Raw genomic sequence first — 23258 nt, forward strand, 5'->3', positions numbered from 1 at the left:
AGTTGTACGTTTACAAATGTTCTGAAATTCAATTAGGAAACAAATTTGCTCAAGCCATTCCATCCGTGAAATGTGTGTGGTACGGTAAATATTCAAAATATTTTTTTTAAAAATAATGCCCACCGAATGTATCTACCCTCGACCATCGTGTGGTTGGAACTCACATAGATCAAAGCGAGACAGTCGTACGATCGTGCAATGTTTCGTCCCGTTCGTGACCAATTTTCCTTTGGCAGTTTACCCTGCAGGGAAAACTCAAGTTTCCGGCACACCCAAACCAAAACACAACCCTGCGCTGTCCAAGACATCGTCCATCGTTCGCAACACTGGGAGGAAAAACGGTACTCCACGCCCGTGTCGGCATACCGCGCCGCCAGTGTGCGTGTGCCCGTGTGCTCGTGGCGTGCTTCGCCTTTTTCGCAACCGCCAAACGGTGCGGCACGGTGCGCGGTAGGGCGAGAGCGCTGCTAGTGTCATCGCGCGCGCTACTATTTCTGCTACTCGACGCATCGACTTCATTCTATTCTCGGACACGGTAAGGGACGACTCGGAGCGTGTGCATTCGCTCGGCCGCAGTTTTGTGTTGGTGCTGGTGCGCGCCCGTTTCAGGAGCGTGTTTACTGCGTTTGGGTTTCAGTTGGTTTTTGCGCGCGTGGTTCCCTGGGTGTTGTTTTGGTGTTTCACTTTAAACATAGGCAGTGTGTGTGTGTGTGTGTGTGCTTCCGTAAGCATCTTGTGTACCTTAACTCGAATGCGAGCAGGCGGGGTGTGCTATGGTTCGCGTTCCAAAGTGTCCACACTTTCAAACCAAAAGACAAAATAATCAACACAGGAGCCCTGGTGGAGGACGGGACAAGCATGGAACCTTTGGTAAAGGTGGAAAGCTGGCTACTTCTATCAAAACTGCCAAATGGTTCCTTTTTTTTGTTTAGTGCAGCCGTTGGTTTTGGTCAGCATAATTCCAACGCCCAACCACCCAACCCAAGTCATCATCAAGTCAACCGTTTCGGTGTGCCAGACAGTGCAAAGCAGTGGGCGGCCGCCGGAGAGGGGGTGGAAAAAAAAATCATCCACTCAGCTCGCGTCAACCTTTCGCGGAAAAATGGCGCTACCTTCCTGCTAGCCCCCTCCCACCCACACACGAGCGCGCGCTCCGCCCAATGGGAACAGATGTTTCTTTGGAGGGTTGCTTTTCCGACCTAGCGCGGTCCGGCAAGGGTGTGCCACGGCTCGAACGATGCGTCAGGATCGAAAATGTGCCGCCCCACCAGCCAGCACCCCCAGCCCCATCGTCAGAGTCCCTTTTCCCCTGCGGGAGGAAACTCTGACCGTCCGGAAACCGACCAGCGGGTGCGGATTCCCCAAGTGTGCGTGTTTCCGTGCGTGTGTTAAACAGTGTGTGGTTTATTTTCCCAAAATCCACCATACACACACACACACACACGCACACACGGGCCCCTGTCGCGGTGCGAATGTGTGCGATGGTTTGGCGGGCTATTTATAGAAAAGAATATTGAACACAAAGTACATCGCGGTACCGAAGCGCCCGTGGGCCGTGCGTGAAATATGATTCATACCCTCCTGTTTCACCTCCTCCGTCACGTACCCTTTTGGTGTATTCGGTGGGGCAGAGGACGAGGAAGTTGTGACACGCTCGGAACTCGCAATGCACTCGCTGCAGGATCTCTCCGAGGAGGAGGAGGGGGATGGAGATGCCCGCAAAACCGCAACTGCGGCTAGAGATCGTTGTGCCATTTTTGTAACGGCTGCGGCGAGGTGCGCGGTCTGAGTCATCGCCGGAAGGGGTGGAGGGGTGGTGAGGGCCCCGCTGGTGTGAGAGCGCGCGCGCGCGCACGCTAACGTTCCCTTTGGTACACATCACGTGTGTGTGTGAGAGTGTTGTAAGCGTGTGTGGGAGCACGGTCGGGTTTTATTACCCTCCACACGGTCGCACGCACGGCAAAAGGGACGGCGGGGCAGTGTGGTCATGCTAAGAACTTGGTTTTACTTCTAGTGACGTGATACCTGCAGACACTCACAGAAGGACTGGTATCATTTACATGCTGTTTTCTCTACTGCTTCTCTTCAGCAAGGTCAGTGTCTGGCCGTATCAATGCATTGTTTATCAATAAAAGTTTGTTTCTTGCCGGAGCTGAACAGTTAAATCAAATGCGCACAACGAGTACAGTGGAGACCTTCGAGCCTGCGTCAAGGATCCACAAATACTTTTTTGTACATGTGCAGTTTTTACTGTGCAGACAAGAGTTTTGATGTTTCGAGTCGATGAATCTGTTGCCGAGCCGAGCCGGTTGAAAGTCAGTTCACTTGTAACGTTTTTGACTCAAACGAAAAAAGCCTGAAAAAAGCAGCAGGCTGTGCTGAATTGGTCTCCTTGTGCATTGGTTACCGGGTGGCATCTTGTTTTGTTCAAACTTCCCAGTGTACATTTGATCAAAAGGATATTGAAGTTGGAAGGAGCAGAGCGTGACCAAAAAAGCTTTCCGCACAAGGCCCAAACTTGGGAACATCTTGCATTTAGAACATTTGTTGTCAAACTGTACGGACGTATAGCCAATTTCCTTAGTAGAAAAGACAGAACGTGTTGCCATTGAACAAATGTAGCCCGCAACGGTTCTAATGCGTCTTGCATATAACTAATGAGTTACTGGAACGGATTAAACTCGTAATACGAGGGTCCTCTGTACGTAGGAACTAACTTTGCGATCCACATTCAAAGTGTTCTGAGCACTGAAATGTTGTCTTGTGTCACACCTTTGTAAAATACACGTACAAATCTCAAATTCTTAATCCTGCTAAAAGTACAAATAAGTTCAAAAAACGAATTCAAATACATTCAAAATACGGCTAGGAAAATCTAAAGTGGTTAAAATGATATTGGGGCTGAAGAGTGTAACAGTGCTTGGAAACACAGGAATGGCACTATAAAGAGGTGTCCAACGGTCCCGCCTCTCCCCTACCAAGCAGATACAACGACGTGTCGATCTGGAGGTGACGAAATGGGCGCCGAAATAGCGCGCCCAAGTGTTTGTTGTTTTCCCTTTTACTTCACCTCTCCTGGTCCTGTGTCTCCCCGTGGCGTGGGTCCGTGGGAGGGGTAGTGCGTATGCGTTCTGCTGCTACCAGCAAGGACAGGGAAAGGAGCGCAGCAAAGGCAGGGCCCTTTTTCCACGGGTATTACCGACGCGGGCGTGCGTGTTATGTAATTTTAGTTTAAAAATAAAAAAAAAAAGGATACGGGACCAGTTGACATTGAGCAGAGGCTCTCCCGCAAACACAAACAGTTGGGACTAGTAATACTAGCCTGTGTAAACACAGGCCAACGTCACCCCCTAGCCGTTGCATCTTAATAGTGAGTGCTGCGAGTGCCCTTCGCCAACCGCTCCCAGCCGAAGTAATCGCATCTTCTGACGACCCCTTCTGCTATGCATATGCGGACGGGACCGACAGTTCGCCTACGGCAACTACCATACAAACGCTCTCGCCGCAGCGCAGCAACACAGAAAACGGCTTCTCGCTCACACCAACATGCTCACTCACTCTCCTTCTCTTTCTCTCTGTCTCTCTCTCTTTTCAATCCCCACTCTCTTCTGTTTTACACAGTCACGGCGGAGATCACGGTGATCGAAGACCGCGCGATAGAGAGCGTCCGAGGCGACAGCAGTGGCGAACCCGTGCTGGCCGAGTCAGTGTCAGTCCATCCTCCGCACACACATAATCATCCGAAACACGTAGAAGGCTGGCAGCATGCGAAATCCGTTTACAGTGCGTGACGGTGGACGTACGCACGTGCCGCGTACCGCCGCGACGCTAATGCAGCTGACCGCTACCGCACTGCTGCTCGTCTGGCTGGGCCAGACCGCGACCGCATTCAACCTGGACACGATCAACTTCATCCTGAAGGAGGGCGATCCTTCGTCGATGTTTGGCTTCAGTGTAGCGCTGCATCGGGAGCAGAACAACAGCTGGTAAGTGGATATAAGTGAAGTGTACAAGGCCCCTGAGGCCGGAGAACAGATACTCTAGCTCGTGAAAGTGAGACATGGTCTAATGTGATGGACGGGCTGTGATGAAGAAGTGCTAATAGCTAAGATGCTAATGAGGTGTGATTGTGCAGGAGACGATGTCCAGGAGGTCCAGGGTCTAAGTGACCCTAAACATTTCTTTCAATATGTTGATGCTTTTCTTCTGTTTGCTGATGCAATGCATTTGAAGCCTGAAGCTGATTGGCAATTGATCAGAGAATTGATGTGTTCTATTGCATTTGAAGCCTGCTTGCCATCTGATCATCTGAATTGGCGAATTCTGCAGTATTTGCATACGGATTGGAAGCGTTCAGAGTATCCGGAACAGAGGAGCGCAACTCCAAATATATACCGTATTGCACAGCATCTTTGGGATGTAAGTAGAAGCAGTTATAATTTCAAAACCTTAGCACACCCTGGTACACTGCAGGTCGCAAACAAGTGGCTATCTCGGCACAAGGGCAGGCTTTAGATTTCTTCAACTCTCGCTCCCTAATCCCTGCACCAGCCCAAGAACACAGTTGCGTGCATGTTCGCTCTTGTTCTTGCGTCGCTCTAGGAATTGTTATCCACGCCAGAGCGCCCTTGCACACATCAAACTCCTGATAAGCCATCGCAGGCCTTGCTGCTTTCGCCACGGCTTATGTGACGTGCCACATCCTACGCCGCTGATTAGCTACCCGTTGCACGATATGCATCGCGGGCCCCTGCTGCTGCTGCTGCTGCTGCTGCTGGCCTGCCCGGGGTGATTAAGATGGCGAAGCTTTGAGTGGCACTTTATTGATTAAGGCCGTAAGAGGGGCTGCCACTCTGCGCAACGCAGAGCGAAAATGAAACGAAGGAAAGAGGTTCCACAATTCCCGTCGACCTTTTTGCGGCTGTGCGCATGCATTTGCCTGCAGTAGCGGCCGGCGTGGCCCTGCCAGATATGAGCAGCGTTTTGCAAACCCCTCCACACCTTCCTTTCGACTAGGGTTTTTTTCTTCATATTGTGCTGCCTCCTTTACTTTTTACCATTTTGCATCGCCGTTCAGCCGTTCGTCACTGTACGAACCGGGCGCGTTGACACAGAAAAGTCACACAGCAAAAACCAGACCAGACACACATACACACACACACACACACATACCACCGTGCCAGAAGGCCAACCGGGCGGCAGGCGGACACGAAAAATTGAACGAACTTATTATATTTGTTTTGCGTTTTGCGTGATTTCATCTCTCGACGCTCGGCACGGAAAGGAACGTCACCGAGAGCGTGCGGGAAGAGAGCGTCGACTTTGTAGAGGTTTGCTTTGGCCCAGTGTTTTGTTGACTGGACCTTCGGGCGGTTGGTGTGGGTGGCCAGATCGAAGCCGTGGGCGTCGCTGTGTGTGTGTGTGTGTGTGAGCGCGTGGCAAAGTGAATGATGATCATGATGTTGATGCCGGGTGCAATTATTTAATTGACTATCAGGCCCTGACGACACCCGGGAGGGGGGCCAGGCAGACTCACGCTGTGTGTGAGTGTGTTCTTGGGACAGAGCGGACCGTTCCGAATCAATGCGGGATGGGTTTATCAATGAGCTGATGAACTTTGGTACTTGTCCAACTCGGTTTATTTTTTTTTTTACTGTCACACACAGACCGATCCTCTGCGTGCGATAAAGCGCGCTTGCGATGGGTTTGAGTTTCCGCATTCCGCGTTCCGTCGCTTACGCATCGCGTCTGGCAATTGTATAATTGTACAGCTGCAAGACGCATCCGTGGCCGAGCAGATCAAAGAGCAGCAAAAAGGGTCAGCCAATGGGCGCGGGTGTTAAGCATAATAACGTAGCTTTCGTCCGCTGGTTCGTATCTGTTTGATCCTCCCGCAGCAAAGGTGTGGGAGATGTGTGGGGGCTTGGGAGCGCTTTCCGCCTTCGAACAGTAACGGCGAAAAAAAAAAGAAAAAAAAAAAACAAAACAAAAATCTTGACAACACGTGTGAGCCCCGCTTGATGAGCAGACTCACCAAACGTTGCCCCGAAACGGATGCTTCCTTCCTCCAAAAAATGTTGGAAATTGTCATCCGGTGCCTGCTGCCGGCTGCATATTAATGACTTCGGCCGTGCGGTCGTGCCGATTGCTTCAATGCTGCTGGGGCTTTCCCTACTGCTCGAAAGTCGGGCGCCTCGGCGTAGGAAGCAGCCCAGGAAGAGGACCCGGGCAGCCGGGAAAACATATGGAAAAATCGGCAGAGCGGCGGCAGCACAACCCAACCAAAAACCCGAAAGACACACACGTGTGTGAAACTGCATCCCAATTTAAACGTGACGTTACCCCCGTGAGTGATTCACGTTGTGAGTGTGTCCGCGCACACACATGTGTGTGTGTGTGTGTGTGTGCCGATGTGAATGAAGCTGCAAAAACCGAGCAAAGAAAGCGGGAGAGGCAAAGAAAAAAGGGGGCAAATGTAATAGTGCAATAAACCATCGAGCCGAGTATTATCTCGCTGCGCTGCGTACCCTTGGAATCTCTGGGGGAATTTTGCTCGGACTGTTTTGCTGCTGCGCAACATTGGTGTCGCCGTGCGTGCCGTGTGTGTGTGTGTGTGTGTGTGTTTGGTGTACGGGTACGCAGGGAGGGCGGTGGCCGGTTGCCCACTGCTTCGGGTTCCCGCTTTTGGCCCGAAAAATCAACCATGTGCGTACCATATGTGCTAGGCGGGCGGGCGGGCGTGAGTGCGATCGTGCGCGAGCGTGTCGCGCCTGCGCTCAAGGCCTTGCCCTGGCTGAACCAAGCTCTTGCTTGCGGCTGCGTTGGTTGTTTGGGGAGGTTTTGTGTGTATGTTTTTTTTTTTCTTTTTCTTTTTTTTTTTTTGGTTCGCTTCCTTCGATACAACATTTGCTGCTGCTGATGCTAGGTTTGCCTCTAGCGTAGGTCGATGTTGATGTTCCGCCATCTCGGTTGCGCAGCGCTGGGCGCGCGCGCGCGCGCGCTCGCGCACACACAGCACTGGAAATGTAAGAAACATCTGTTACTTGTTTCCGCTGCAGTTACTGCAGCTAGGGCAGTATCCGCCCGCACACAGCACTAGACTGTCGCTGCGGCACAGATGTTTGTGAAATTAGTGCTACGCCGAAGCAAGCGCTGCCTGGAACTCGCCAAAAGTGGCTTATTTTGGCAAAAGAGAAAAAAAACGAACCTCCTAAGTCCAAGAGGATGCATTCTAGCTCACCCGCACCGTCCCTCTCTCTCTCTTTCTCTCTCTCTCTCTTTCTCGGTATCGATCGGAAGCAACCCATCTGGCTCTGCCTGACCGTGGTAGAGTGTGGAGTGTAAGAGGGGACGTTTCATGCAAAGATGGGCGCTGCAGCATCGCAAAAAAAAAAAAAAAAAAACGGGGAAAAAACCAAACGGAATGCTATTCCGAAATTCAAATGCACCGAGCGGCCATATATGGGTTGCCCGGGCTGGAATTTGTCGCTCGCGCAGCAACATCTCAGGCCAGCACATCGATCGGCAGCCCAAACCGATCCCGGTCACGACGCGACGGGTCAGCGCCAAGATGGGCAAATGTTAATTGCAGCCGGGGCTACCTACCGCGCATTACCCCGCACACGGTGGCTGGCGGGCTTGCACAGCTTCGGCACAGCTTGTTCGCCCACCGGCGGTGGGGGAGGGGAACCCTTTTTGCTGTTTGCGGCATATTTGCGCGATCGTACTTTTATGGATTTGTTTTATGTCTTCCTCTCGGCGTCGATGCGGGCTCGTACAAGCAACTGCATGCTCGAAAGTGCACCGAAAGGGGGGGGGGGGGGGGGCTTTAGGTGGAGGGCGAAGGGGTGGTTGGAGTTGGGCTCAGTACGGGGTTTTTATTGCAGTTATTGTGTCTTCTCAATGCCGCCAACAGCAGAAGCGGAGATTGAATGTACGCAGCGCAAGCGCGAGCGGGCGAAGCGAACCCCTCCACACGGGGAGCGGCACAGGGCGACAACGGGGGGGAAAAAAAGGGTCGCGCATACAAATATGGCAACCGACGGAGGACCCAGAATGTCCAAACATGGGGCTAAGGACAGTAGCGCCGCCCGCCCCGCCCCGGTTCCGCTCCCTGTTGTCTGTTAGTGCGCTTTTCGCGCATTTCCCCACGCTCCCGGTGAGACCCCACAAAACCCGCTTTCGATGGGAAGGGGGTCGCGGGGGAGGGGGGGGGTGTTTGGTTTCCCCCCTGTTCCCCTTCGCTTTCCCTATCGCTGCGTCTTTTTGAGCCAAGGCGCATAGAAGACACTGAAGCAAAGGGAAGAGAATGCCCAGTGGCACGCATGCGCACTACCAAACCGCAACGCTCCGTACGCAACGGTTCCTTTTCAAACGAGCAACAAACATAACATAATAATAATGAAGAGCGAGAGAGAGAGAGAGAGAAAGAAAGAGAGAGAGAGAGAGAGAGAGAGAGAGAGAGCAAAAAAAAAAGAAGAAGAGCTGTCCCATCCCTGATTGGCATTCCGGTTTCGCTGTGGCGTTTCCATTTATGACGTTTCCGTGTGTTTTGCCGCATGATTAATGGCGGACGATGACGATGACCCGAACAAAGCACACTCCTCCCTCCCCCTCAAACTCCCATTCAGCTACTTCCACCCCGAAAGGATTGGTGACGATCTGCCCGGATCGAATCAGACCGCTGTCATTCGTATTCCATTGTCGTATTAGAATATGAACTAGTCGCGACGGGGGGACCTGGGTGCGGGACCATTCCCTTCTTACCTGTGCCGCACATCGCACGGTGTGTGTGTGTGCCGTTCGCGTTTCCTGTCCTACGTTTCAGTCCCAACACCTCCAACGAAGCGTAAGGAAGGAGAAGAAATCGAACCTCGCCCCGAAGAATGGAAGCGTCTCTGCGCGCGGTGCCACTGCTTACGTAATATCGATTGCGGTGTCCTTCAAACATGTCCGCGCGCTGGTATCGGGTTTTCGTGTGCGCCTTGCCACACTTGCCAATTCTCCTCCGGCACGCCACCTCGCCAGCAAATGGTTCTAATCCGGTTTTTTTTTCGTTGCGGCGATAAGACAACCCCGCACACGGGAAGACGTCGCAACCCGGCGGGGTGTTGTTAGATTAGAATTGTCATGTGTCATCGTGCTCGTTGGTGATCTCACTGCTCGCCCGTCGGCTGCCACTGATCAAGCATCAATGTGCGGTGCAGCTAGATGGGTTACTGGAGAGTTATTGAAAGCTCTTGCTGAGCCGGTGGCCGTTTGGTGTGAGGAATTGGGTACCTTCCCTTTCCGCCAAGGCCACCGTGAGTAGGGTATTAAATGCGCGTAGAATTGAGGGTTCTTGATTGATACGCGGGTTAAGATACCTGATCCGATCAAGCGGTCCACACAGCTGATGCTTTTTTTCGTTACTGCAGGCTTGCCGAGCTCGTGGCTAGGCTTACGGCTTTCTGCTCGCGTTCGTGCTAGGTTTACTCTTGTACAGTGCCGGCCATTCCTGTAAGTGCATACGATTTGTTTGGCATACTTTTATCTTTCAATCTTTTAGTGCCAAATTCATTTTCTACCATATCTTCTAAGCGATATGCACGAAGACATCTTATTTTTTGTTATTTTATTGTTTGTCTTATGATTTGTTTTATGATTATTAATAGTTTAAGTTATTGCACAGCTCAAACTAGATAGGTATCAAAAACTAGTGTGGATCATGATAGTAATGTCTGGAACTGGCCTCTTCGATGGTTTAAGTTGAAATGCTCAAACTTCAGTCTGTTCAAGTATATTCATCATCTGAGTTATTATTTCCGTACCCAATGGACAGATACGTTTCAGGTCCGTTTGGTTTTCACCAGCTGTTCTATGATCGAACATCGAACAACAAATCTGCGTCTATCTGAGTTCATGGCTGTAATCTCGATGCTTGTTAAAGGCTAATCAAGACTAAAAATCTGATGCGCGTAGTTTGGAGCGTAGCTTTGTGCTGAAGTGTTGCTAAATGTCAGACAACAAATTTCAAAAACCATAAAAAACTTAATAGAAACTGTAAGACATTCCTACACATCCCTGTCCAATATTTGCTTGAAACAATGACCCTGCGCTTACAGCCATTTCTGACACTGTAAGCTGAATTCCTACGCCCGGGCCAGTCTCCCCGCCACACACCGAGCGGCATCTCAGCAGAAAAGTGACCGCGCGCATTAAAACAGTGACTATATCGTTTATTTATTCTTCTCCCACACACACACACACACACACACTCACTCCACCACCACCAACAGGGTCATTGTGGGCGCACCGACCGCCAACACATCGCAGCCGGGCGTGATTAAGGGCGGTGCCGTGTATCGCTGCGACATTTACGACGACTACCGGTGCTATCTGTTGCCGTTCGACACGAAAGGTAAGTCATCTGCTCGCGCGAACCCCTCGAACTCGCCCCGTTTGGAGAGGCTTACTACGTTACTGGGGACGCTGGTAATTCGAAAAAAGAATCATAACACAGCAGAAAAACGCCCGTTTATGCCAACGCATGTCGAACATGTGTTTCTTTTTTGTTTGTTTGATGTTTTTGTTTTCAATGTTTCGGACGACTCCATCATATCGGGGGAGGGGCCGCCCTAGGGTGTCCCCGCCCCTGTTACTAGAGGAACAAACCCCTCCACTCTCTACCGTTGACATCGTTGTTGTCTTTTTCCAGAAAGTGCAGCAATAACTGAACTGCAAGCACAGCATAACGCTACCTCTAACATTACCCACGTCCAGTTTGATTTGTATGGCAAGTAATTGCAGCTCGCAATGTAAACGCACCCGACCTGCCCATAGTGCTAGAATTAGACACCCTCTGTCTTCCTTTGTGATAGACGGCTTCCTTTTTCCCGTTTTTTTTAAATTTTCTTCCGTTGCTGAATGCGTTCCGATCAAAGACGTTAGCTTTAGATAGTGGCAGCGAAACATCTTTATATCTGCTTCAGTTTACTGCACCGTGTAGTTCTAGAGCCGGAGCTGGCAACCTACGCTAGCCTTTTATTTGTTGTTCTACGCTTTCCACCGCCGCCGGAGCGATTCCGTTAGCTGAGATCGCTTCGCAGGTCGCTACGCAGCACAGCAACAAAACTATGGCTTCGATTGAAAGTAGTGCTCGTTCACGTGTTAGAGTAGTCGCCCCCGTTCGCTAGTAATGTCTGCATCGGTGCAAGCTGCCCTGCAAGCAAGCGCACAGGTGTACGCAGACCGCCTACCTTCTGGCCGGCTAGTTGTGAGACGAAGGTTTGACGTACTTGTCTTCCCTTTTTTCCTTCCCTCTCTCTCTCTTTCTCTCTCTCTCTCTCTTTTCTCCCTTTCTTACTCGCCCATGCCATACATGCAGGCTTGGAGAAGTGTTTTTTTACATTCAAAGGTGGGTGACACCAGTCGTTTACGATCCAGTTTGAATCGTACACTAAGCAAGCAACAAAATAAAAAGAGCCACTCACACACACACGTAGAGCAGGTCACCTTGCATACTAGTGGTGCCTGCCTTTGACACTCCTTCCTCAAGCGTTCCTAGGTAGATGTAGTGCTTTCGTTCATCTCGCGTTCATTTCCTGGGCATAGTATTCTTCCATATATCATCACAAGGAATTGCAAACGATGCAACTTGCAATCGATTGTCTACTGCATAGCGTAACTGATATCGGTTTTCGTTTACTTGTACACCATCCCACTCTGCCATCTTTCAGGAAACACCTACAACGATCAAAACGAGCAGATAGACACGAAATCGAACCAGTGGTTCGGTGCGACAGTTGCCAGTGCCGGTATCGATGGCCCGCTGGTGGTAAGTACCCTTCAGTGATTAGTGGTGATTGGCCCAGTAACTAAAGCTGAGCCATTTTGCATTGCGTACCGTATCTGTGCAGGCATGTGCGCCCCGGTATGTGTTCCACCAGCTGCAACCGCGGAAGGCGGAGCGTGTCGAACCCGTCGGCACCTGCTATCTGGCGAAAAATAATATGCAGAACTTCGAGGACATATCGCCCTGTCGAACAGGTACGTTCTTCATTCAATATCTCGCTCTCCCTGTCTCTCTCTCTCCCTCTCTTATACACTCTGTTTATCGCTGTGCGATCGAACACATTCTGATGTAACGCTTGTGCACTACCTTCATTGATCAAATTTCAGCCTACTGGGGCTACCATCGGCAGGGATCCTGTCAGGCGGGCTTCAGTGCCGCCATTACGAACGTAAGTGTTGGGCACAGTACGCGGTGCAATTGTAGCGTAACGTGCCTCCCACACGTCTAACCGAACTGAATCCTACTGTGGTTTTCTTGTTCGCTCTCTTTGCAGGACGGTTCGCGTCTGTTTATCGGTGCACCAGGCAGCTACTACTGGCAGGGTATGTATCACACTTGTCCATGCCGCGGTCTTCGTACGCGTGTCTCTTTCTAGTTCCAGCAGGACGCAACTGTGTATCACAGAGAGAGAGAGAGAGAGAAAAGGAGAATACGATTTTTCAAACGGGAGCATTGATTAGTGTCATTTTGGTTTTACGTAGCACTTTTCTCGTGTGGCTCATCTCGTGACAGTAGGTCACCTAAGCGACCAAGATCGTTTGAATTATGGATGTACAGACTCTCCCGCTCCGCCAGCACTTCATTGCATTGGTCGCGTGTGTTTTTCAGTTAGAGTTAGAGGCATTTCCTTTTCGCCTAGAAAAGATGATACGAATTCATTGTTTCATACGTTTTTATGCGCTCCAACTCACGCGATGCTGCTACTGGCCGTGCATTTGTTTTTTTTTTGTGTGTGTTCGCAAACAGCCTCCCATAGAATAGAGCGTTTTTCTTGTCCCTGTTTGAGTTGCGAGTGATTTTCTTCAGTTTGAACGTTCCAGTTTGTCCCGTATTGATTTTCTTCCGATTTCGTCCGGTAGTAGTGCATTTGCTGCTTTTAGAAAAACTGTCATAACTGTAGATGTTCCTGTAATGTGTGCATGATTTTCCAAGTGGGTTTGGCGTGCGTTGCTGCACCTGTTTTTTTTTTCCTTTTGTGAGTGTGTGTTTTCTTTCAGTGAGTGGAAGTTTAGAATAGAGCTACGAAAAAATTGGCAAAGAAAGCAAACATCCGGCCAGCGATTGGGGATGTATGGGGAGGGTTTTCCTACGGCAGAGGTAGTGGTAGATAGCTAGCGGATTACCTTGCTGTGTGTCCTTGAGGACGCGTTGTTCAGTCGATGCTCTGTGTGGATGACGTTGAATGACCGCTTGTCACTGTATCCATTCGCTCCGTTTCCGTTGTCTTGGGATAATGTTTTGCATCATTCTACAAACAGTGTTGTCTTCAAACGTTTGATGCAGGCATGCGAAAATACCTACAACAACAAAAGATGTTGAACAGGAAGCGAAGCGCAAACTAAAACCAACAGTTAAAGTGAGAAGATGAAGATGTACGTCCTAGCCATACTAAATGTCTGTTTTTGTTTATTTCCCTTTTTTCTCATGCCCCCCCCCCCCTCGCTCTTTCCCACATACACATACGCAAACATACACCAATGCTACTCCTGTGCGAACCCGGCCCGGTCACCAACAACCAAACCAACAACCAAAACCACCACCACCACCCGTCCCAACCCAATTGTTTTGTTCTTACTTCTAATCGTTCCTTGTGATGAGTGCACGCCAATTTTTGAATGATTTCAGGACAAATGTATTCCATTAACACCGACGTTGTGTTTCCCTATAAACCCCCGCGGTATGGTCATTTTGGCGAAGGAGGTAACCTTGAACACATACCTTAAAGAATCAATCAGTTTAAACAAGAAAAAAAAATCTAAAAAAACTACCCAATTACTATCTTATCAAAACCTACTAAAACACTGACGCTCCTACTGTCATGCGCCTAAAATGTCGCCAGATGGCGGCACACTCCCTTTCCGCTCTCGACGGCTCTGTCGAACCGTTCACTAACACTAATGCGCTCCATGTGAAACCTTTACCCTTTTTTCCATTTTGCTAATCACCCTGCCGTGCCCAATGCGGCCATTCGCCTCTATCCTAAGCTTGTCGTCCATTCCATGTACTCACTTGGTCTGCCCACACCACAATCACCACACCAAGAACATATGTGTGTGTGTGTGGAGCGTGTAGAATTAAGACATCGATATCAAAAATCATCAGTAAATCTTCAATGTCTGGTGGTGGAAACTTAGAGGTCATTTAGATGTGTAACGAATGCCTATTGCCATTACTACTCTTTCATCGCCGGCCAGGACGGCTTTGTGGATGTTGTGTCCTTCTAGGAGCTAGACACTTCAAAATAAACGCTTGATTTAGCTAATTTCCCATGCATTATCGTTTCTTCATGCACTGACGAAGATCGATAATCATTTAAATGTTATTATTTAAAAGAAAAAGCGTTCTATGCTTTGCAGGTAGTTCCAAACGCTATTGCATTCCTGATAGGCCCCGTCACAATCAGTCACCAAACCACCGTTTGGCAGATATTGTTATCGTTCTGGAATAGAAAACAAAAAAGCCAGCAAACGTTACTATGAATGACTGCCGTTCAATTTGCTAATTTGTGTAAATCTTTTTCCTTGATGAGTGTCCAGTGTGCCACCCCCCCCCCCCCCCTTTACTTCTAAATAATCAGTGTTGTAGATAGTCAAATGTTCCCTAGATTAACAGTGCGTACTACAACAACAAAAAAGAAGAGAAAACAAGTCATACTTGGTTGTAAATTAAACTCTGTTAGAAAATCGACTCCACCGCTTGACGGCTGCATTGCCGTTTAGAGCAATGCTGACGATGTGGTCTTATCGGTTAGATTATTTTTATTGCTCTTAAAGACAAAAAATAAAAAATGGTGACAAATCACTTCGTAAAATGCCTTCCACTATCGGTCAGACATGTTTTCTCTTATTTTTTACTTCTTCCAAAAGGAAAACCTGTAAACATCCGGCTTATGGCAGTAGTGTCCAGTAGTGGTAGTGGTTCCTAGAAGCGAATGTATGAATGTACATAATGTAGACCCTTTGCTTGGTGTGTATAAGCATCTTTCCGTATGTTTTCTGTAGCTCCCATCCCAATTCCGTAGTCCAGCGATCATGTGTACATACTCATTCCGAGCAAACAGATGGTCACGGTGTGTCCCAATTACACACACACACACATACACACACAATAATGATCATACCATGTAGAACAGCCGTTAATTCGCTGCCTTCTCACAGTACATTCCGTTCATCATCTGCCGCTCATTCAGCTCTCCATTCAGCCTCTCAGACATATCTGAGCCCATTTCCGAGATCGCTCCCCATCGCCCACGCCTTCTCCATAATCACCCCATCTGCATTGTACAAGACATCATGTGTGTGCATCCTCGCAGGCGGACTGATCTATTCATCGTCCAAAAATAGACAAAACTATCATGAATACATCACACACGCAAAAAGCCGCCAACTGCGCATCAAAACCTCTACGCGGTGTGTACAGAGCGCGGCAAAAACAAAAAAAAAAAAAAACAAAACAAAACCGCTGGCTTCCGGGTGTGGCTTCCTTCATCGGGTAGTGGTCGGAGCGGTGTTTTCGCGACACCGGTCAACCCTCCGGCTGTGAATATACATACATATATTTATAGTTTATAGTCCGGTTTAGCGTTTCCATCTCATGTACGTCGAGGCTTTTTCTTCCGATGCTTTTCTCGCCTATAACCGAATCACGTTTGCCGGGTCTGTTGGGCACGCTCTCCCGAACACGAGCCGTGCGACTGCAGCGACGTGGCGACTTCACTTCAAACTAACCCCGTTTCTCACTTCTTCTAGCCAACTAGGCAGAACATATAAAGGCTTGCCATCGATAACTTTGGGAGCGCGTGCTCCATCATTGCAGCATTGTTGGGCTAGCGAAAACTAATGCATTTTTCTCTCCAATCTCCACCCCCACCCCACTCCGTGTCACGTGTGTCCATTTCGCAGGCCAGATCTATTCGTTCAGCCTGAACAACCCGAAGGACAAGGTGTACAAGACGCTCGAGGACACGAAGAAGGAGGACGACAGCTACCTCGGCTACTCGTCGACGACCGGCGACTTCAACGGGGACGGCACGCAGGGCGTGGCGGTGGGCAAGCCGCGCGGCGCCCGCCTCCTCGGCAAGGTGCTGATCTACTCCTGGAACATGACGAACCAGCAGAACATTACCGGCGAGCAGATCGGCGCGTACTTCGGCTACTCGCTTGCCGCGGTCGACGTGGACGGCGACAAGCTGGACGATCTGATCATCGGCGCCCCGATGTACACTGAGCCGAACAACGAGGGCAAGTACGAGACGGGCCGCGTGTACATCATGTACCAGGGTGCGGCGCCTGACGGCCGGTTCCGCGAGCTGGACACGCGCGACGGCGTCAATAGTAAGGCCCGGTTCGGCCTGGCCGTCTGCTCGCTGGCCGATCTCAACCTGGACGGGTACGGGGACTTTGCCGTCGGCGCACCGTACGATGGGCCGAACGGGCGCGGCGCAGTGTACATCTTCTACGGCTCCCGGACGGGTCCGCTCGCCAAGGCGTCGCAGGTCATCCAGGCGGAGGACATGGCGGGCGTGACGCGCCTCTCCACGTTCGGCTTCTCGCTGTCCGGCGGCATCGATCTCGACGGCAACCAGTACCCGGACATGGTGGTCGGCGCGTACGAGTCGGACAAGGCACTCGTGTTCAAGGCCCGGCCGGTCGCCGCCATGGTCGCGAGCACCCTGTTCGAGCCGAAGAGCAAGCTGATCGCGCTGGACGTGAAGAACTGTGCGCTGAAGCGCACGAACAAGAGCGTCCCGTGCACCGTGGTCAACTCCTGCCTGAAGTACAACGGCATCAACGTGCCGCCGATGCTCGACATCGAGATATCGTGGACGCTGGACGCGCGGAAAGCGCGCAACCCGCGCATGTTCTTCCTCGACCACGAGGGCAACCACACGCGGACGCAGCTGATGCGGCTGGCCCGCGGCAAGCTGGAGTGCATCGAGGACAAGGTGTACGTGGCGGACAACATCCGCGACAAGATTACGCCACTGGAGGTGGAGATGGCGTACGGGCTGCGGCAGAACGTGCTGGGGCGGCAGCGACGGCCCCGGGCCCACACCGAGCCCGTGCTCGACCAGAACCGCGGCACGGTCCAGCGGGACGCGATCAACATCCAGAAGAACTGCGGCCCGGACAACGTGTGCGTGCCGGATCTGCGCATGGAGGTCAAGTCGGTGGACGACTATCTGCTCGGCTCGAACAATCTGCTCTCGGTGGAGGTGCTGATCACGAATCGGGGCGAGGATGCGTTCGAGGCCGGCTTCTACATGGCGGTGCCGAATGGGCTCGACTTCCGCCGGGTCGATCGGCTGGGCGAGGTGAAGGACGTGCCGGTGCTGTGTACCGCACCGTCGGCTGCCACGAACAAAACGCTCAAGTGCGACATCGGCAACCCACTGTCCAGCGGGAAGGTGGTCCACTTCAAGGTGATACTGGCGCCGTCCTTCTCCGCCGGCATGGGCTCCAGCTACGACTTCTATCTCGAGACGAACTCGACGAACGCGGAGCTGGACGGCAACCGGCAGGACAATGTGATGCGCAAAACCATCGGCATCCTGGTGCAGACCGATCTGGCGATGTCGGGCGTGTCGCTGCCGGACCAGTTCCACTACAACCACAGCGAGTACAAGTCGCTCGCGGAGGCGAAGACGGAGCGCGACATCGGGCCGCAGGTCGTGCACATCTACGAGATCCGGAACGAGGGCCCGTCCACGATCGACGAGGCGGAGTTCTTCGTGCTGTGGCCGTACGAAACAGTGGACGGAGTGCCGCTGATGTATCTGCTGAATCAGCCCGAGACGCACGGCAACATCGAGTGTCTGCCGACGGAGTACGCGAACCCGCTCAACCTGGCGATCGATAGTGCGCTGGCACGGAAGAGCTTCCTCGACAAGGTCGGCGTGTCGAGCGCGAGCTACTCGTCGTCGATGGGCCGCACGGCCAAGTTTAACAGTGCAGCCGGCTCGGGGACGGTCGGTGCGGAGGGTGCATCGTCCATTTCCTTCCTCTCTACCACGGGTTCTTCGAGTGCGGGTCGTGGTGTTGGCGGCAGTAGTAGCAGTAGTGCTGCCGGCAGTAGCAGCTCTGGCAGCAGGACCAGCAGCAGTAGCAGCAGTAGCAGCAGTAGCAGCAGTAGCAGCAGTAGCAGCAGCAGTTTCAGCAGTAGCTCTGGCAGTGGGAGCTCAGGAAGCAGTGGAGCAGGAGTGAGCGAGTCGAGGTACTCCTCTAACGTGCGTGGATCGACTGCAGCGGGTGCGGAAGGTGCCAACTACAATCGCGTAGCTGGAGGAGGCTCTGAGCGGCGCTATCAAACCGAGAGCAGTGATACGAGCGCTTCCGGCCGGATGCGAGGCGAATATGGTCAGATGCAGGGTGAGGCGTACTCCAGACAGGGCTACGCCCAGCAGGGATCTCATGGAGAGGGCTACAGACAGCAGCAGCAGCACTACGACGGAGGAGTGCGCGTTGACGCCGGTGGTTACGGTGCTGCCGGAGGTGCCGGAGGCTCTGGCTTTGGAGGAGGTTCTTCGAGCAGCAGTAGCAGCAGGAATAGTACCTCCTCTGTCGTGTACTATACGTCCAAGAACCGCACGACCTACCGGGATGAGGACGGCCGGGTGCATGTGTCCGAGAGCAGCGAGTATCACCGTCACGACTCGGATCTGGGCGGTGGTCAGGCGCTTGGCGGCGGCACCAGCTCAAGCGCTGCCACAGGTTCGTCCACCCGCCGGCGCATGATGAGCCAGCAGGATGGTGAGGCACCACCACGCACCGGTCTCATCACCGAGTTTATGCATCTGGGTGACTACACCGGGTCCGGTGGAGCCGCGGGATCTGCCGCCAGTCTAAACGATCTAAACCGTCTCGAGAACAAGTTCCGCACCGAGTACTCCCAGCAACAGCAGCAGCAGCAGCAGGTTGGTGGCGGCTCCTCCACCGCGTACCACGGCGCTTCATCCTCGGGATCGTCCTCGTCCGGTCGGCAGAGCAGCACGCACTACACGAGCAGCCGGGAGCAGCACCACGTGGAGTCGGCCACGTTCGCGAGCAACGCGTACCACGGCGTGGCCAACGATCTGGAGCAGGACGAGCACGAGGAGGACGACTACGATTCGTACGATCGCAGCGAGGAGCTGGACAGCTACGCCGATCCGGACCTGGCGGCGGGCCACCGGCGCACCTACCCGCCGGGCTACGGACTGCCCCACCTCAAGCACCAGCACCTCAACCAGGGGCACGAGAATGTGGAGCAAAAGTTCCGCTACTACCAGCGGTTCGATCGGCAGCGCCGCCAGGCGCCGGGCCACCGGGATGAGTCGGACCGCGCGCTGGAGGAGGCGCTCCGCTGCCACGCCACCCGCTGCGCCATCATCCACTGCAAGGCGGGACCGATCGGCAACAGTGACGTGGCGTTCGTCGCCCTGCGCACCCGGGCCGTCGCGCACACGCTGCACCAGCTGTCCTCGTCCGCGCCGCTCCACTTCTCCACCATGAACGTGGCGCGCGTCCTGAAGCTGCCGTACATCGGCGAACCGAAGGACAAACCGATCAAGACGCACGAGATCAAGGTGCTGGCCGAGCCGGAACCGACGATCAAGCCGGAGGTGGTGCCGCTCTGGATCGTGGTGCTGGCGGCCTGTGCCGGTGCGCTCATCCTGCTGCTGATCATCTACGGGCTGGCCAAGGTGAGCGATCACCGTTTGAACGGACGGGCGTGGGGTTCACGTTAGCACATGGTTTAATCCGGGTTCGTCGCCTTCCTTTCTTTGCAGAGTGGCTTCTTCGAGCGCAAGCGCCCAACGGACGCGTCCGAGCGGCAGCCACTGAACCGAAACGGTAACTATCATGGCGACGAGCATCTATGAGCACAAACACCCACACACACACACACAAAACGTTTGTGTCCCGGCCGCCCGCAACAGGGAATTTCAAACCTGCAATACTCTGAAACGTCTTTTTTTTTCGCCATTCTCTCTGTCCGTTCTTATGTTGCAGCGTAAGGTGCAAGGGATCAGTGGCAGACCCCACCTCACACGTGCATCTACCCTGCCTACCCCTCCCCCTCCCCCTCCTTCAATCAGGTGTGGGTTGATGGGGGCGACTGTTGCAAGGCAAGATGTGTGCATGCGCGAAAGCGAACAATTTGAAACAAAACTTCGAACAAAGCAAAGCAAGGGCAGCGCGAAAGCGCATGTGACGCATGTTTTCTGTTTATTGACAACACTTAATCAACTAGTCAACCGTTTTTGCTCGTAGTGCGCGTGCACCAAAAAGTCGCATGCGAAAAACAACACAAAAACGCATCAAAATCTCATTAACATCATCAGCTGATTTGTATTATTTCTGTACTAGCTTGTTTTACCTGTTTGTTTTAATTAGTGGTTTTGTGTTTATTTTCCCCATTTTACCTTTCTAACGTTTTTGCGACCCCTGCAACAGTGGGGAGATGTGTTGCAGGTCGATACACTAAACTGGCTAATTAGCGCAATAGCATCTCTTCCCTCCCCTCCGGGCTGGGCTGAGTGCGCTAGTGAGCATTACTAGCAGTAATAGCAATAGTAGTCGTAGTAGTAGTATTAGTAGTAGCAATAATTGTAGTTGTAAAAGCGAATGGTGAGCTACTAAGCGCGCAAAAATGCAAAAAAAAAACAGATGTGGACGGGTTTCGGCGCAAATACTACCTTTTCGCGCATCACGCGTTCTACTCATCCGTACTAACACCGATTAACATCTCATTATTCGCGTTCATTGTGCGTACGTTTGTTTGTATGTGTGTGTGTGTGTGTGTGTGTACGTGAGTGTGTGTATGTGTGTGTGTGTGTGTGTGTGTGTGTGTGTGTGTGTGTGTGTGTGTGTGTGTGTGTGTGCAGTAGCGAAGACTGACAGAGTATCCGATCCGATCGGGCAGAGCTGTGAACTCGCCGACGGATACGTGCGCTAAGCAGCCAAGTAAAGCGGCGATTGGAGGTACCGTGAGGGTTGAAAAAGAAGTATTGGTTTTATGGTAGTACACAGTCAAACACAAGCTTAAACCCTTTTACTCCTTGTGCACCAGACAACCGGCAAATTGTGTTTGCATAACATTTACTTTCGATCCTGTTTTTGCGAATGGCAATAAAAAGTCATTCGAATAGTTCAATTTGAAGGCAAACCCATATACACCCATTGGCAAATTCAAATTGCCGATCATGTTTGGGGCACAAAACGGTTTCGATTCAGCCTGTGTTTGGGAGAATGGTGCCAAACCCAAAACCGAAAGCTTCATTTTCACCTTCGCGGGCATCGCTTTTCCCCCGCGACCTTTAAGAAGGAGAGCAACTGAGTGTAACAGTATAAACCACGTGCCTTATGTGAACTACGGGCAGCTCGTATGCAACGACCCCCCTACTTCCCCTCCCCCACCCTCTGCCCCAAACTATCTCATTAGCCGATCACAATCGGGTCGGAATTATTACGGACGGGATCGGTGGACAGCAGATAATAACGATAAAGAGAACGATAGGGAAACAGAGTAAGAGAGAGAGAGAGAAAGAGAGAGAAAGAGAGTAAGAGAGAAAGAGAGAGAGCACAAATTTTAAATAATCGTTTTCGTAGCCTAATCAATTGTTGAGACACGAGACCTCATCGTATCGTTATTAAACTGATATTAATTTTAACTCACTTAAACGATGCTGCCATTGTGGCCATAAAGTAATAACACCGTTCTGAAATAACCTTAGTAAGTTATTAATCGCAGCTAGTAAAAAAAAAAGAATAGAAAAACAAATAAACAACAAATTAAAAAAAAAACGAGAACATGCAGAGGTAAACTATTTTAGAAGTGAGACGAAGAAGACGAAGAGAAGAAAAGTCCGGAACAGGGGCTAACCGTTTCCCGTGCCTTTGTTGTGCCTTCAAGATGAAAACAAAGCCTTTAACAAACGGACGAAAGGTGTAATGTTTTACCCTGTCGCGTGTAATCTCAACCGCAAGCGTTCTCAGATTAATTGTACAATGTTTTGTTATATATAATAATAAAATGAGGAAAAAATAAATAATATTAATGCGACTTAAGCCAAACGGTGCTTCGTGTCGATTAATCGACCGTCACATGTTCGGAACACTGTATATGCGGCAGCTTCATTTCGGCAAGGTAAGTTTAAAGCTTGTGTGGCCCCACCGATAGATGGCACCAGCAGTAATAGCGTGCTTCTGCTGGTTGATGATGATAAGGTTATCTTTATATGTCTCTTCACATCTATCTATATGTTTAAAATTAATTTACACAAACGTTAAATGTCTTCTATTATTTTACATGCTGGCTTTATTTCTTGTTTCATAAAATAACATTTCTTCAACTGTGCCCTTTGAAGGTCAGAGTTAGTTGGACTGTAGCCAACAAACGCGCATGTCTCGCATCTTTCACCTTGCAAACCGTTTGCTGGTTGTTTGCTGCAAAAAAAGCACAGTAAATGGAAGCCATAAAGGAAATTAAATGTAAATGGAACTAAATGTAACCTATTCCATCACTTTAAACGTATTCCTAGGAGCGATACTTCCTACTAGAGCAAAAATATGAAAACTTTCTTTGCATCTTTCACCACTTGGAAAGAGATTTCGATCACTCTCAGTAACATTGTAACCAAAGTTTAATCCTGCCGTTTTATAGAACGACCTTCAGCTTTGAGTGTGTGTGTGTGTGTCATTTGACGTCTGGTGGCGCAAGTATCAACAGGGTCTTTCTCTTTATTCCTTCGTAAAATATTATCGTAAAATGAAAATATACATCCAATGAGCAGAAGAAATTGTATGTGTTACAAACATCATCAAACATAGTTGAACAGGCATAACTTAGGATGAAACTATTGTACAAATTATATAAAATGTTAAAATTTTGTAATTTACTCAGAATGTCCGAAATTGGGTTTAAATAAATGATAACGGACTAAAAGCTTCGGTTGGTAGGTCATTAGTTGTTCTGTGTAATGACTTTCCGTTGAAGGTACATGAGGTACATCAATAACAACGTTGGTAGTTGGTGGTTGTATGTTAAAGTTGCTGATCGTTCCTAAGCAAAGCCTAAGGTTTGATAACGTAAAATATACGATTTACGCAAGTGTGAGTATGTATCTTTCTCTAGCTTATAATACGACAGTCATCGCAGCGAATTGAAATCTACCGTTGCCCAGTTATATGCAACAAATAGCTCTTTATTTTCTATGAGATTGCGA

The 23258-nt window shown here is 50.7% G+C and overlaps 1 protein-coding gene and 1 long non-coding RNA gene across 6 annotated transcripts; one reads left to right on the forward strand and one right to left on the reverse strand.

Annotated features, from left to right (window-relative positions):
• Nucleotides 1-292: 292 nt before the first annotated feature.
• LOC120955118 (integrin alpha-PS2) lies at nt 293-22101 on the forward strand. 5 transcript variants are annotated; one of them, XM_049608167.1, is made up of 11 exons: nt 293-535; nt 3622-3986; nt 10278-10399; nt 11718-11815; nt 11898-12027; nt 12160-12221; nt 12327-12375; nt 13679-13753; nt 15955-19733; nt 19821-19884; nt 20044-22101. In XM_049608167.1, the coding sequence occupies exons 2-11, from the start codon at nt 3766-3768 to the stop codon at nt 20046-20048; spliced, it is 4605 nt and encodes a 1534-aa protein (XP_049464124.1). In that variant the 5' UTR covers nt 293-535; nt 3622-3765; the 3' UTR covers nt 20049-22101. The 5 variants fall into 5 exon arrangements, with proteins under 5 accessions (XP_049464124.1, XP_049464126.1, XP_040231591.2 ...); XM_040375657.2 differs by having other exon boundaries at nt 294-535; nt 19821-22101; XM_040375650.2 differs by lacking the exon at nt 293-535 and adding an exon at nt 557-724 and having other exon boundaries at nt 19821-22101.
• On the reverse strand, nt 21719-22876 carry LOC120955221 (uncharacterized). Its single transcript, XR_005751774.2, has 2 exons — nt 22546-22876; nt 21719-22479 (listed from the first exon to the last, which is right to left on the reverse strand). It is a non-coding gene; the product is annotated as an uncharacterized LOC120955221 (long non-coding RNA).
• Nucleotides 22877-23258: the final 382 nt, after the last annotated feature.

This window comes from Anopheles coluzzii, chromosome X, assembly GCF_943734685.1.
Source record: "Anopheles coluzzii chromosome X, AcolN3, whole genome shotgun sequence".
Lineage (NCBI taxonomy): Eukaryota > Metazoa > Arthropoda > Insecta > Diptera > Culicidae > Anopheles > Anopheles coluzzii.

Excerpts from the sequence above, each read along its gene's own strand:
- LOC120955118 (XM_040375657.2), top strand. The coding sequence starts at position 3,766 with ATGCGAAATCCGTTTACAGTGCGTGACGGTGGACGTACGCACGTGCCG. Across the intron at positions 12,222-12,326 it reads TCAGTGCCGCCATTACGAAC|GACGGTTCGCGTCTGTTTAT; the intron begins GTAAGTGTTGGG and ends CTCTCTTTGCAG. Across the intron at positions 13,754-15,954 it reads TGGTCATTTTGGCGAAGGAG|GCCAGATCTATTCGTTCAGC; the intron begins GTAACCTTGAAC and ends TCCATTTCGCAG.